Source organism: Colobus angolensis, unplaced genomic scaffold, assembly GCF_000951035.1.
Source record: "Colobus angolensis palliatus isolate OR3802 unplaced genomic scaffold, Cang.pa_1.0 Scaffold302, whole genome shotgun sequence".
NCBI lineage: Eukaryota > Metazoa > Chordata > Mammalia > Primates > Cercopithecidae > Colobus > Colobus angolensis.
Genome location: NW_012116289.1, coordinates 1957005 through 1973506, shown reverse-complemented (window position 1 = coordinate 1973506; position 16502 = coordinate 1957005). Strand labels below are relative to the sequence as shown.

Sequence of the window (16502 nt, the reverse complement as noted above, 5' to 3'; positions counted from 1 at the left end):
CCCCAAGCCCCCGGCCATGGACCAGTACTGGTCTGTGGCCTGTTAGGAACCCAGCCCCACAGCACGAGGTGAGTGGAGAGTGAGTGAGCATTACAACCTGAGCTCTGGCTCCTGTCAGATCAGTGGCAGCATTAGATTCTCATAGGAGCACAAACCCTATTGAGAACTGCACATGCGAGGGATCTAGGGCACATGCTCCTTATGAGAATCTAATGCCTGATGGTCTGAGGTAAAACAGTTTCATCCCAAAATCATCCCCCTGACCCTCCAGTCCATGGAAAAATTGTCTTGCACTAAACCGGTCCCTGGTGCCAAAAAGGTTGGGGACCACTGCTCTAGAGGTTTAGCTTGTAGAAGGGAGCTCTGTACAAGACTGCTTATAGCTGCATTGCTTTATAATGGCAAGATGGGAGACAAAGTATCTGTCTGTAAAGAACTGGTTAATACATATGAGAACTAGAAGCTTTTAAAAACAATAGAGTAGGTCTTTATGCACTGAGATGGAAAAATGGTGCCACATTTTATTGTTCAGTATAGGTAGAGTCCCAGAATAATTCCATTTTTATAAAAACAACTCAAGAGCATCTGTCAGGGTTTTCCAGAGGGACAGAACTAATAGGATAGATGTGGCTGGGTGTAGTGGCTCACACCTGTAATCCCAGCACTTTGGGAGGCCGAGGTGGGCGGATCACGAGGTCAGGAGATCAAGACCATCTTGGCTAACACAGTGAAACCCCATCTCTACCAAAAATACAAAAAATTAGCCGGGCATGGTGGTGGGCACCTGTAGTCCCAGCTACTTGGGAGGCAGAGGCAGGAGAATGGCATGAACCCGGGAGGCGGAGCTTGCAGTGAGTCGAGATTGCGCCACTGCACTCCAGCCCGGGCGACAGAGCGAGACCCTGTCAAAAAAAAAAAAAAAAAAAAATAGATGTATATATGAAAGGGAGTTGATGAAGCAGTACTGACTCACACGATCACAAGGTGAGGCCCCACAATAGGCCGTCTGCAAGCTGAGGAACAAGGAAGCCAGTCAGAGTCCCAAAACCTGAAAAGTAGAGCTGACAGTGCAGCCTTCAATCTGTGGCTGAAGGCCCAAGGTCCCCTGGCAAACCACTGGTGTAGACCCAAGAGTCCAAAAACTGAAGAACTTGGAGTCCGACATTCAAGGGCAGGAAGCATCCAGCCAGGAGAAAGATGGAGGCCAGAAGACTCAGCCAGTCTAGTCCTTCCACATTCTTTTGCCTGCTTTTATTCTAGCTTGCTGGCAGCTGATTAGATGGTACCCACACAGATTGAGGGTGGGTTGCCCTCTCCCAGTCCACTGACTCAAATGTTAATCTCCCTTGGCAACACCCTCACAGACACACCCAGAAACAATACTTTGCATCCTTTAATCCAGTCAAGTTGATACTCAATACTGACCATCATGGTATCTATGTATATAATGATATCCGTGTCTGTATATGTGTCTGACATTGGATAACAAAAGATCCAGTAGACACCAAATATTGTATGTTCTCACTTATAAGTCAGAACTAAGCTACCAGGATGCGAAGCATAAGAATGCCATGGACTGTGGGGACTCGGGGGAAGCAAGGGGTGGGGTGAGGGATAAAAGACTACACATTGGGTACACTTGACACTGCTCTGGTGATGGGTGCACCAAAATCTCAGTAACTGCCACTGAAGAACTTATCCATGTCACCAAAAACCACCTGTTTCCCAAAAGCTATTGAAATAATTTTTTTTTTTTAAAAAAAAGGTCCAGCAGAATATATGCTGGATTATTTATAGAAGTCACCTCTGAGAAATGCTATTGGAGATGATGGTGACTTTCATTTTTTAAAATATATATAGGTCTATATTTTGATACTTTTATAATGACTATTATAAATTAAAGATGTTATTTAAAGAGGGAAAATGATGTACATCCCTGCTGCGGTGTTTGCCTCATGGTGGAGAGTGAGGGAGGGACTGCTACTAAACCTAAGAAGGACTTGTTGGGAATTTTTTTTTTCTCTTATTTAAAAATAAAAATAAAAAGGGAAGCAATTATGACAAAACTTGAGGAAACAATTATGACAAAATTGACAAAACTTGTCAGTTGTCTATAATTTTCCAATATGTTTTTCTGTTTCCTAAAATTCCTCAAAAGGTAGATAACAGTATCCAACAGTTATATCTATAAAACTGTTATTGATTTAAAATAAATGATACTGTTATTTTGAAGAACTTATTTAGGCAAATGTCCTGTGATACCAATTTTACTTATTCTGTTCTTTATAAAGATATATTGCTTTTGAGACTTAATTATGTGTTTGAGATGTATGCTCAACACTACCAGAATTTCTTTAAATTGATTCATTCTAGAATATCGACTGTCCAGTTTAAGATGGTTTGACCTACTGATTTTTTGACTTTGTGACAGTGTTAAGGCCATATGCATTCAGTAGAAAGCATACTTCAAATACCCATACAACCATCTGTTTTTCAGTTTCAGTACAGCGTTCAGTAAATTACATGAGATATTCAACATTTCATCATAAAATAGCATTTGCATTAGATGATTTTGTTCAGCTGTCAGCTAATGCAAGTGTTCCTAGCATGTTTCAGGTGGCTCGGCTAAGCTGTGATGTTGGATAGATTAGGTGTATTAAATGCATTTCAACTTACGATGGGTGTATTGGAACATACCCCATTCTAAGTTGAGGAGCATCTGTACAATTAATGCAGCTTCCCTGTGAACTAAGCATATTTGTTCATTATAATTTTTTAAATCAATGTTACATGTTTTTCTGTGTGCTGGGCATGACGCTAGATACCTGATCTCTCATAATCCTTACAACAAACCTGTGTCATGAGTGTTTATTTCCTCATTTTACAAATGTGAAAACTAAGACCAAGGGAAGCTACCTGCCCAGAACCACATTGTTGGTAAGTAGCTGCGGCAGAGTTTAACTGAGGTGTCTCTTTCCCCAACGCCTGGATATGTGTATCTGCAGGTCTGTTTCTTTCCTTACAGTCACCTTTGCTGCATTCACCTTGTCCTAAAGTGAGTCATGGCAGCCTATAAAGACTTAAAATAGCTATATGACAGGATTGTTTAAAAACTAAAGTAATTTAAATGGAGAAAAGGAAATGAGGTCAGGAATATAAGAAGCGCCCTGCTTTATCTGCAGTTATATAATGCACATTGATTTTTAATGTGTACATTCATTTTTCTAGGCCTGGTTGCAGTATGCCTGAAATTTGGGATGTAGAAGATCCTGCCAATGCTGGGAAAACTCCCTTATGTAATCTCTTGGTGAAGGATTCCAAACCTCACTTCACCACTGTATTCCAGAACAGTGTTTACAAAGTCCTAGAAGTTGTAAAAGAATGACTGCTACATGAACTGCTGCCTATGGAGAACTACATCAGTAATGGTTTAATGTTTTGCTAAGTCATGTGTTGTTCATATCCCAAAAACTTTTGTAGGTAACTGTTTTCAAATAGAAAACGTTTTATTTGGTCAATTTGAATGTCATTCTAATTATAAAAATGACTTTTACCTTTGTCAATTGGTTACTGTTTCAGTGTACCCTTTAAAATTTGCTATGCAAATGAGTATATGCTTGTACTTGACTTTGATATTTGTGCTAAGGTGAGCAAAGCTACCTATATAAAGAAAACACAATGGGTTGTGACAAGGGTGACTTGAAAATACAGGACAATTCTGACTATGTAGGGGCTGATTTTATAGTGTAAGAACTTTTAATGCTTCTTTTTTCTGCCTCTCACTGTTGTCTTTTGGACATTTCAGTGATTATTGTAAGTTCTTTGGTCACGTCAGCCCCTGTCATCAGCTTGAGTTACAGTAGATGGGCAGACATGGAACGTTTGCTGTGTAGAACTGTCTGTCTGTTTTCCTTCCTTGTGCTCTTTTTGTTCTCTGTTCTCTTGTTAATGAAGCTTTTCCTGCCCATTATTAATCCAAACTCTTGGACCTTGTGGTTAGGAAATTCCCTTAACTTCCAGCCATGTGGCATTACCATGTCTCTCTCTCTCTCTCTCTCTCTCTCTCTCTCTCTCTCTCTCTCTCTCTTGCTCTCTCTCTTCTCCTCCTTCCCACATTTTCTGTCAAATAAGTACTGTTTACTCATTTAGTTGCTTATCAAGTACTTATTCTTGGTTTTAAAAAAATTAATGGTAACTGTATTTTTCTCATTTTTTAGCATTATTCAAATGTTTATATTTTAATACCTTTCAACCACTTTAAAATTTTTCATGTTTAATTTTAGTTTTAGGAAAAACTATTTTGAACAACCCCAAATATAGTGCATCTAGAAACTAATGTATATTTGAGTAGACATCATTTATAGTGGAACAGTAGTGTAGTACATGGTAATTTTTCTTTTACTATTAAGATACAATAAAACATGACTAATTTTGCTGTCAAAAACATAAAGAATAATGATAAATGGAGTTTTTATATTTTACTTTTAAGATTGCCTGTCTTTAATAAGACAAAGCCTTAAGCATTATGTTATAATTTTGGTTCTAAAAACCATTATTTCAGTATGCAGAATGAGTATATTTTGTCCTCCTCTTTAGTTTTTTTCTTCCTATTTATTTTTATTTTGAAAAATTTCTACACTGTCTTTGAATTCCTTGTATGAATTTTTGTTTCTTAGAAGTTAATTTGTGTGAAATGAGATTCTTCAAAACAATGAAACCTCATAGCTCTGAGAAAAGGTTTTAGGCTTTTAAATTCTAAGCAAACCGTGACTATGGCTGACTACACATTTAATTATCCAGCTTCTCTTTCTTAACCACAGGCAGATTAACCTCATTGTGGATTGTCCTTGAGACCTTAGTCCTCAGGGATGGTTTCTGGTGCCCACTCCTGGAAGCCGCTCTTCCCTTTCTACCTTCTTACCGGAGCCCAAGGGCAGGCCTGGTCTCGGGGAAGCAGCAGCTTGCCGACCTGAGTCAGCTGCGAAGCCTGAGGAGTGTGCCCTCAGAGAAGCACCGCCCCCAACCCTGCCCCAGAGCCCAGAGTCGCAGCTCCCAGGGTGTTCTTCAGATTTGGGGCCACTGTTTCTCATTTGCTGGTTGACTGTTTTTATTTCTTAGGCTTTTGCTAGTTTTAGAAAATAGGGAAGCAGCCCGTGATTTGTAGATTAAAGGCGACATTTGAGCAATGATGCACAACAGTCCAGGAAAAGGGGCAGTGGACACTTGAGGCTGAGGATGGCAGTCGACATGGGCGGGGAGAGGGAGGTGCGCTCTGCTTATCTGTGATTGTTGCTCACCTGAGTGTGGCTGATTGTGTACATCCAGCAGTTACAACTTTTAAAAATTTTACAGTTATTTTATATTTTTCTCACCCCCAGTAATTTCCTTCCAAATAAGTTCATATGTAATAAGTAGAAATACTGTATAGGAAAAAAGCATTAAAAATACTATTATAACTGCTTCATTTGCTGGGAACCATTAAAAGTAGTGTAAATTAGCTTTTTCCACAAGGATCCTTTGTAGCAGTGTTTATGAATGTAACTCCCAGAAAAAATGTGGCTATATATTAGGGGAGCCAGTTTGGAGCAGAGGCCTGAAGGTCCCTGCTATGTAGCCGTGGCCACAGCTCACAGCACCAGCGCTGTGGAGCACCTGCACCTTTGATGGCAATGCAGAGTGGTAGCAGGCTCCATAGGCGTGACAAAACAGTATTAAAGCTCATCGTTTTGCATACTTTTAGCATTTAAAAATATTTTTACTTTAGTGTGAGGAAAGTAAGGATGGGCAAAGAGGTGATCAAAATAGCTATAGCTATGACATTTTAGAAAACAAAGTTGGGGCCGAATTTCTTTAAAAAGATAAGCCTCTAAAAATGCTTGGCTGAAAAAGTATAGTGTTAAAATAGGCAGTGATATTAATGAGAAAATGAAAGTATGTATCAGGAATAAAGTGATATTGCATAGGAGTATTGTATTTTTATGAATTTTATGCCAGTTTACATGTACTATATATGTTAAATAAAAAAAACATTAAAAATGAAGGAAGTGTTTTTCTTGATTGTTATTTTCATTTCCACCTTGATTGTGATCAACTTCGGCCTCATTTGGTAGTCAAACAGCCATGAACTGGTTTGAGTCAGATGGCAGTCCTGAGAAGAGAGGGGGAGGGATCATCGGTCTTGTTGTTGGTAGTGGTAGGTACTGAGATTATCCAAACTTTTCCTGTGTTTATGGTAGAGTCACTTACATTCCTTTATCCTTTTCATTAAGGGACACAGTAATTCAAACTATATATTGGAAATAAAGAGTTGTTAAAAGCTGCTTTAATGTATTTTAAAAATACATTGGTATCAACATTTTCTAAATTGTAGTTCAGTGTTTTTACTTAATACAAATATCAACTTCTTGGCTCATTCTCTATGTAGGTAAGACATTTCAGCTCTGTTCATTCCTGTATAATTAATTTCTTAACACAATGACACCTTGATTCTGACATATTTGGGGAATGAGGTGTTCTAATACAGTGGTTCTCAAAATTAGCAGGCATCAGCAGCACCTGAAAGGCCTGTAAATTGCTGGGCCCCATCACAGGGGTTTCTGATTCAGTTGGCCTATGGTGGGGCCCCAGAACTTGGATTTCTTAACAGTTCTCAAGTGGTGTCGATGCTGTTCGTCCAGGGACCATACTTGAGAGCCTCTGCTCTAATGGATGGGAACAGACTGGCTGGATGACTGGCCTCCAGGGGGCGCTCCATTTCTGACAGCACATCCCCGGAGCTGGTTGATGGACAGTCTACCAGGAGCTGAATTTTACCACGTGCCTTCTTTGCCTGTTAGGGGGCACTGCTTCAATGAAACTTGCAAGGAGCAAAGAACAGATTAGATAATTTTTAATCGGAACACTAATACGAGTTATAGATTATCTACATATTTTGAAGCTGCAAACTGCACCTTGTTTCTTTTCAGTTCAGAGATGAAAAAGGAGTGAAAATCCTTGATATAGAACTTCCTTTTGTAGGATTACCTTGTCTAGAAGACAATAGATAAATTCAGTGATGTGTGGGGATTGCAAAAATTCATTTTCCACTTTATTACTTTTGTTTTGGCACCAGAAATCCGAATCTTCTTCCTTTATTAGAGGTCAGCCAATAATCAGCGCTAGGTCACAGATCGCTTGCTTCTCTCTTCTTGCTCCTTTTTCTCTTGCTCCCAACTAGAAGTTTCTAATGTGAATCAATAAAATTGTCCTCAATGCAGAAAAAGAGGAGCTACTTTTAAACTTCATTACATTCCTGAATTGGTCTTTATTTCACAGCATTGTATCAGGACAAATACATTTTATATTAGAAGTTGAAAAGGATATTAAGGTATAAAAAGGTCTTGAAAACTTCTCTTTTACATTTCCTCCCATGAGAGAGATTGTAAAATTCTGAATGAATGTATAAGAGTTGAAGACTCGATTCGATTGTAGTGTAATTAAGAGACAGTTTTCTTTTTTTTTGCAAAGAGATTAGGATAACATTGATACTGGCTCCACTTCCAAAGCAAGGTTTTCTATAGTTTTCTATACTCAATTATCTTTAACCCAAAACTCTAAGTATGCACAGTGTCATCAAAATGACTTTCAAATAAATGGTAGCACTACCTGGTATTCTGTTTCATAGGCATGTTCTTTTTAATGCAGCATAATACCATTTCGTTGATTTTTTAAGTACCTGGTGGGCTTTTTTCCTGTAGGCAAATTTAGTATCTTGGCAGGGGGAGTTGACTTTAGCAAACTTCAGCTCGTGTGGTTGTTATGCTGATTACACTGACACCCTTAGTCCTTACGCATTTCTGAAAAATAGAAATGAAAATAAGAAATGACCATTGCTAAGTAGATTTGGCATCATGTCATGAAAACTGGGACAGAAAGATGCCTGCAGGCCACCTCTGGCTCTGCGCCCTGCTGCGGATATCCTGCTCTTTGGCCAGGCTCCTCAGGTCTTTACTCTGGTATCCGCTTAGTGACCAGACTTCAGGTTCAGAGGCCTCCCTCTTGCTCTGGAAAATTCTCTTCCCAAAAGAGTACAATTTGGTAATTCCTCGAGCCCTTTACATGGGTAACGAATTTGACTTTTTTGAACAAAGACTTCTATGGCAGTAATTCTCAAACTTCTCAGCACATTGGAATTACTTGGGGAGCTTCAAAAAATCCTGAAGCCTTTTTCCCACCCCTAGAGATGTGTGGCCTGAGATTTGGAATTTGTTTAAATCCCCAGTGATTCTAGTGCCCTAGGGCTAACATTTTAGAACTTGCCCTCCCTACTTCACCTCTGAATAACATCTCCACCCAAAGTAGGAATGGTAAGCAAATGTCTATCATGTACACTTTATTAATCATGATTGTTAATTTCTACATTATTTCTAATGGCACCTAGTGTTGACTCTTTTTTTCTCCCCCCCCCCCCTTTTTTTTTTTTGAGTTAGAGTCTCCCTTTGCTGCCCAGGCTGGAGTGCAGTGGAGCGATCTCGGCTTGCTGCAAGCTCCGCCCTCCGGGTTCACGCCATTTTCCTGCCTCAGCCTCCCGAGTAGCTGGGACTACAGGCACCCACCACCACGCCCGGCTCATTTTTTTGTATTTTTAGTAGAGACGGGGTTTCGCCGTGTTAGCCAGGATGGTCTCGATCTCCTCACCTCGTGATCCGTCCCCCTCGGCCACCCAAAGTGCTGGGATTACAGGCGTGAGCCACCGCGCCCGGCCAAGTAGACTCTTTAGGAAAGAATTCTGTCTTAAGTAATGGATGCCTGCCAATGGCAGGGAGAAGGGGGAGAGTGGCGGTGCAGGTGCCACGTATTTGTAAACCCTGATTAGAATGTGAAGAAGAAATGGAAATTAGCAGCAAAAAGAAAAAGAGTAAAAATCACTTTGAAAATTTAATGTGTGAGGAATCATTTGTCTTCTCTGCAGATGCTTTTTGCCCCTCCTGGAATACGCTTTTCTTAGTATATATTTCAGATGCAACTCAAATGTCACCTCCTCTGTCAAGCCTTCCTGACTGCCTGCCATTGGTTGAGTGCATTGCCTGCCACTGCCCACATGCCCATAACCCCATTGCACACATTTATCAGCATGACTTTCCCCCCACTCTATTCTGTTCTTCATAAAAAGAACATGTCTTACTCCATTCTGAATCCACAGTGCCTCCTAGCACAGTTCCTGGAAATTAGTACTGCTTAATGATTTTTTGAAATAAACCATACTTTATTCAACAATGCAGTACATTCCAGATGGCAATAAAAGTTATTTTTAGGACTAAAAGACAGTTTATGTTTTCCAGTTATGGAGAAGAAATAACAAGGAAATGCAGGACATCATCAGATGAGATAAATATGATAGGGGAAAATACCCTTGTCAAACAGCTAAACAATAATTAACCTCATAACATATCCTTGGTAGGTACTTTCAGATATGGCTAGTGACCGTGTGAATTTATTGGAAGGCAATATGACAAAGACAGATACATATGTCTGGGGGTGGGACTCATTGAACTGATTTCAGTGTGTGGCTCAGGATACTATGGTGATGAGCCATTGACACGTTTGCTGCTGAACAGGGAGCAAGGAACTCTGGTAATCTGATTAAAAGTCTGGGAAGAGGGATTTCCCAAAGGATGGGAAGGGACTGGTGTGTTATTATTGGGTGTAGATATTAGGCAAAACAGATGACAACAGTTGCACAATTAATATTGTCATAATAGAGACAACCACACTGGAATCCATAATCCATCCTTTACAAACTTAGTGAAATAGGTCATGTTTCTTGAACATCAGTTTCTTGTCTTTTAAAAGAATATGGCTTTTAGATAGTAATTAGAAACAAGAGTAACAGACAAATGAACAATCGCAGCAGAAAATTTTAATATACCTCTCCTTAGAAATTGAGATAATAAGCAAACAAAAAGATCAGTAAGGAAATGCATGATCTGAGTAATAAAAGCAATTTGACTTAACAGTCATATGTAGAACTGCACCCAACAAGTGAAGAATATACATTCTATTCAGGTATATGGGACATTTCCAAGAGTTGACAGTAGAACATGAGCTCCTGGCCAGGCACAGTGGCTCATGCCTATAATCCTAGCACTTTGGGAGGCAGAGGCAGCCAGAGCTCTTGAGCCCAGGAGTATGAGACCAACCTGGGCAACATGGCAAAACTCTATCTCTACAAAAAATTAGCCAGAGTGGTATGCACCTGTATTCTCAGCTACTTGGGAAGATGAGGTGAGAGGATCACTTGAGCCCAGGAGGTTGAGGCTGCAATGAGCCGTAATTTGTATCACTGAACTTCAGCCTGGGCGACAGAGTGAGACCCCTGCCTCCAAAAAGACAAAAACTTGAACATGAGCTCCAAGAAAGCATGACTTTTTGGCCTATTTTGTTTACAGATGTAACCTAAGCATCTACAGCAGTACCTGACACATGTGGGTGCCCAATATTTGTTAAAGGAAATAATTGATCATACCTAGAGCCAAATGGCAATTCTTGGGGGTGGGGGAGAACAACCTTAAAGATTGAAAATCCTTTCGTTGGAAATCAACACAAATGAAACAGTTTTAAATATTAATTCATAATTTACGATGAAAATTTGAGAAAAAATGAAACAATTATATGCTACAAATTGCATGTAGAATATGACTAAAGCAGTCCTAGAGATACTTTTTTTTTTTTTTTGAGATTAGTCTAAAATGCATTCATTAAGCTGAAAGTCAATAAATATCTTTATCAGGAATATAAGTAACAGAATAGTTCCCCCACCCCAATTTGAAGGGAATAATGAGCAGAAATTGATGAAACAGAAAACAAATAGATGAACAAAATCAAAGTTGGTGTATTAGCCCTTTTTCACACTGCTGATAAAGACATACTTGAGACTGCGCAATTTACAAAAGAGGCTTAATGGACTTATGTTCCACATGGCTGGGGAGGCCTCACAATCATGGCCGAAGGCAAGGAGGAGCAAGTCACATCTTACATGAATGTCAGCAGACAGAGAGCTTGTGCAGGGAAACTCCCCCTTATAAAACCATCAGATCTCATGAGATTTATTCACTGTCACGAGAACAGCATGGAAAAGACCTGCCTCTGTGATTCAGGTACTGCCCAGCAGGGTCCCTCTCACAACATGTGGGAATTCAAGATGAGATTTGGGTGGGGACACAGCCAAACCATATCAGTTGGTTATTTGAAACCTTAATCAGGAGATAAGAGAAAAGGTATAAAAGATAAGGTACGGCAAATTACAGAAGCTGCAGAGGGTAAATACATAATGGGGATATTATAAACAAACTTTGTCAATGCATTTGGACACTTTGATAAAATGTCTCAATTCCTAGAAAAAATAGAACTGATCCAAGAAGAAATAGAAATTAGAAATAACAGTCATCCCCTGGAAAGAAGTTGGATTAACAACTTTTTAAAATCTTCTCTTGAAGAAAACAATATATACAGTTTTATAAGCTTTTCCTACTGAACATTCAAGATACTGATTATTCTGGTCTTACACAAACATCCAAAGAATAGCAAATAAACTCAGTTCTTTAGTTGACTGCAACATTAATACCAAGAGCACAGTAGGGTCAATGCAATAAAGGAAAATTGCATGTCTATTGCAATCATTAATAAAACTGTAAACAAGAACCTAGTAATAAATTTAACAAGATATAAAAATATCAGTTCTCAAAGTTATCTAACGTTTTAATCCAAATTTCAGTAAGACTTATTATGCAGCTTCACAATGTAAAAGTTTTGCAGGTAAAGAATAATCAAGATAAGTGAGAAGAATGTGAGATAAGGGCATTTTTCCTATAAGATGTCAAGATTTATTACAAGATCTGTAGAAGTATTGGCACACTAATATTTTAAAGATTGACTAATAGAACAGAATAGATGGCTTGGGAGCAAGTTGCATACATTTAATAAATGAGGCTGTGATAATTGATTATCCGTATCGAAAACAATGGTATTGAGCCCCTACTTCACATTATACATAAAAATAAAAGTCCCCAGGTGAATCAAATATCTAAACATGACAAGCAATATTGTAAAACTTAGAAGACAATATAGGATAATTTCTTTACCTTCTCAAGGAGATTTCCTTAAAGAAGGACTTCCTGAGACCCCCCAAAAAAAACACTCCCTATAAAAGATCAATAAATTCACTGTTTGGTAAATAACTTCTGGTCACTACAAGATATCAAAAAGAGAATGAGGTAAGTCATGATGTGTTCAAGATATTTGCAACTTGAGTACCTGACAGAAGATTAGAGAATAGAGAACAGCAAACAGTAAGAAAATGCAAAGAACCCTTTAGAAAAACTCCAAAGACATGGACATTTCACCAAAAAAGAAATACAAACAGCTCATTAAAAAAACCTTAACCTGTTCATAATTAGGGAAATGCAGAATGAAACAATATTTATAACATCACGAACTCTCCTTTACTCCCAGTGGAGGGTAACTACTATGGAAATAAATGGCATTACCTAATAAACACAACCCAGCATCTCCACTCCTTAGATACATATCCCAGAAAAATTCCTGTATGTATGCACCAGGAGACATGTTTAGGATGTTCACAGCTGCATTGTTCAAAAAAGCAGAAAACTCAGAAATCACTTGAATGTGTGCCTGGAGTAAATAGTAGAAAGGATAAAGACATTGAGTATAATCATCCAGTATGATCCTATTGAATATGTAAAATGGTAAAATAGCAATAGGCAACAACATGGATGACTCAGGAAGATGTTCTTAAGCAAAAATATGTACGTATAATTTGCAGAAGAATACATGTGATGTGAGTTCGTTTATAGTATCTTATTTATGAGACTAGCAGTGACTACATGGGATAATAAAACCACAGACTATTAGATGAAAGTGTTTGCTGACAAAATTGAAGCCAATATCTTCTTTTTTATAAATGAAGAAACTGAGGCTCTGGGAGGGGAAGAGATTTTCCCAAGCTCACACTAATATTTAGTAGTAGAGTTGAAATTTAAAAATTGGTCCATAGGTCCTAACCAAGACACCCCAATCACCATGGGCTTGGAGATATACTGAATCTGCTCTGACACTTAGCTGCTTGAGCCAGCACAAGTCAATTACGTTCTTGAAGTCACATTGCCTCCTGAGTGAAATGTGTACAAGGAATAACGAGCATCTCATATGGCTGTTAGGATATTTGCATTGAAGTACTGTATGCAAAAGTTTATAGTCCAAATGTAATGAATCCTGGTTCTTTACATCCTACCCATGATAGCAGCAGAAGAGGAATAGGCTGAAATGGTATGGTGTCATCAGCCAAACACACACCCAGGCAGGAAATCACCATACTCCAATGACAGATAAAGAACCCAGGACTTCTCTGGGTGTGCTTACACACAGGAGGGCATATAGGTATTTCTAGTTAAGTGTGGTATGCCCCTTGACTTTTGCTTTTGATACTCATGCTGAATTTATTTCTATTTATTTCTGGTTCCAGATGACTAGACATTCACTTTGCATATAATTGTTGTGGCTCCATGTTTGCTCCAGACACAGAGCTTTTATTATCACCCAAAGATCCCTGTGGGAACCAAAAGAATATAACTGAACCAAGATTTCTGCCAGAATCAATTTCCTGAAGCCAGGAGGCTTTATCATTCACAGTCTGTGCAAAGGATTTTTTTTTTTTTTAAAGAAAAACAGACTCCTTTATTGATTTCTCCTTTTACCCTGCTTCTCCTTGCCCCTTATTTTACCCTGACTTTGGGATCTCACCCTGCATGGAAAGGGATTGGCGGGCATATTCCTACTTTTGGGGACACTATGTGACACCATCTGTCAGCTCTGACTCAGGACCTTTTGCTTGGCCCTAAGCAGAGGTGTGGGAGGCTGGGGCTCTCTGATGCCCACACAGGGTCATTGGGAGGTTGGCCGAAGGATACCAAGCAGATTGCTTTTCCCAAATATGATTCCCTTGCCTATCCAGGTGTCTATAAACCCATCATTAGAAAGACAGTCTTCAAGACTCACTTCTAGTACTTTCTGAAAAAGAAAGCAAATTCCCCTGAAGGCGTAACACACTAAGCCCCTCTCAATCAGCAGTGGAGAGAGGCTGGGCCAATGGAAAGGTCAGAGTTATGAGCCAGGTGCAGCCGGCTTCTAATTCTAGCTTGGCCATTTACTACCTGAAATCCTGAACTTCTGCGAGCCTCAGTTTCCTCATCGGAAAGTACGGAATCAATACTACTTAGCTTGCAGGGTTGTTGTGAGAGGCAGGGACAAGAAACCCAATGCAATGCCCAGCACTCACATCAAAGGGATCCTATATACAGACACCATAATTGTCAACATCTTTGTGGAAAGTCTCCCTTCTTAAGGAGGCTGGATGGAGAAGGCACAACGTTCTTCTTAATAAACATCCACTTTGATGTAGGTCTAACATTAGGGAGTGATGTCAGGACTCTGCACACACTGTGTTCTGAAGCAGCAAACAGGCAGCAAAAAGACAGCTGAGCCAATGGGACAGGAGCAGCCTCTGTCCTGGCCAAGAACTGTCACTCAGCTCTCCACAAGTCAGGAGCCCCATTCCACCTGGGATGACTTCTGGGCAAGGCAAGGCCTCAACGGGTCCCCAGAGGAACAAGTGGCACACATGAAACTCGGGTCAGACCGAAGGGCATCTTAAGACAGGGAAGGGGGGTGATGTGAAAGGAAAGGGTTAACAGGTAGAGCCTTCAATAAGATGTGGCATGCCTTCACTGGAGAAGCCAGGAGGATTTCTGACTACTATCTCACAGGAAGAAAATGTAGACCAAGGACCATGAGGGGAACTTTGCAAGATTATGGAAACTTCATCATTTCCTTCTGATGTATTTCTGTGCTTTGCTGAAGTGTTCAGTGATTTGCCCAAAGTTATTCGAATCACCCCATAAGGGGCAGAAGCATGCCTCAAACCTCTGGTGGAGCTTTCGTCTCTTGGGGAGACCTAGGCTTTGTTTGAAGAACTGCCATTTAGGCTGCTTGACTGGAGAAGAACAAGACAGTACTCAGCTGAACAGCTTGCTGAGGAATGTGAGCTGGGAGAAGAGCTTGGAAAAATGCGTGGCAACCTGACGTCACTATGAGGGTCAAGAGGTGAGCAGGGCAGCGGGGCTGAAACACTCAGAAGAGAGCAGCCCAGACTCAAACTCCTCAGACTGGGAACCAGGGGAGACTAAAAATCAGGGAACAATGGGAAACTGGCCAGAGCCAGAGTTCCAGGCCACCCTGGGAAGGCAAAGAAGCCCTAGAGCAGTGGAATCCAATAGACCTTTCTGCAGCAATGGCACATTCTACAACTGTGCTGTCGGTAAGCTGGGCATGAGACACAAGTGCTTATCAAACACTTGAAATGTGGCTAGTGTGATCGAGAAATACCTTTAATTTTATTTAAATTCAATTAATTCAAATTTAAGTTTAAATAGCCACATGTGGCTAGTGGCTACCATATTGGGCAGTACAGCCCTAAAGAGCTAGGCTGTTTAAATTTTGCAGGAGCTGAGGACCTTGAACTGATTATATTTGATAGAGTAAGGGTGGACAGCTCCTGAGACTCAAGTTCAGGCAGCGAGGTCTGAGACCAATTGAGATGGATGTTTGTGCTGGAAATTCTAAGAACTGACCCACATTATTCAGAGAAAGAAGCCATTGTTCCCTCCCATGCCTCCCTGCTTCAGCCTTTACCTTCACTGAAGACTTGGCACTTGGCATCTCTCACTCATTGGTCAGGTGACAGGTGTTACCTGCCCAGTAACTAGTCCTTATCCCCTCTTCCTTCCGCTCAGCTGGGAATCCTCCTCTGTGCTCCCCTAGTGCCTGCAATACCTCACTTGTAGTCCCCTCTTTACTTATCTGCTTGACTAGCTTCACCCTGCACATAGTAGGTCCTCAGTGAGAGTTCACTTAGGGCTGACAGGGGTCACATGACAGAGCATCACATTCTTGCTGTATGACTCAGGCAAATTAATTACCTTTGAGCTAGCTGGGGAATATTCTTCATGACAGAACTAGTAGGACTTCATTTCACATCTGTGTTCCAATTTACCATACTCAGATTGAGCGCCTGCTGCATGTCAAGCACCAGGCATTACAGAATGAGTAAGTCACACTCCCTGCCATCACGGAGATTCACAGTTAAGTTCAAGGACATACAAGTTTTATCAAAAGCAGACTGGTTAAGAGCACGTGTCTTGGAGTGGGTCGGATCAGGGTAGGCAGCCTGGCTTTGCCATGCTCTAGAGGCAAAGGCCAAGTGATCTTAGGTGATGAATTCACTTTCTCAAGTTCTGTTTCTGTGTCTGTAAAATAGCATCATGATTCTGTACGGCTCAGGTGTGAGGTTTAAACGAGAGCTTATTTTTCTTACCAAGTTACTGCCAGCTCTCCGTGCTTAATCTTCCATTTAATACAACAATAAAAACAGCTGGGGATCCTGACACAGG

At 40.3% G+C, this 16502-nt stretch overlaps 1 protein-coding gene across 1 annotated transcript in view; it reads left to right on the top strand.

The window, feature by feature from the left end:
• The window catches only part of LOC105517576 (probable C-mannosyltransferase DPY19L1), a 32574-nt gene extending 18824 nt beyond the window's left edge, over positions 1-13750 (top strand). Inside the window, exons 7-8 of the mRNA XM_011950142.1 lie at positions 3229-3422; positions 13520-13750. Coding sequence (XP_011805532.1) covers positions 3229-3385 — 157 coding nt within the window. The 3' untranslated portion in view covers positions 3386-3422; positions 13520-13750. The remainder of the gene's footprint in view (positions 1-3228; positions 3423-13519) is intronic.
• Positions 13751-16502: the final 2752 nt, after the last annotated feature.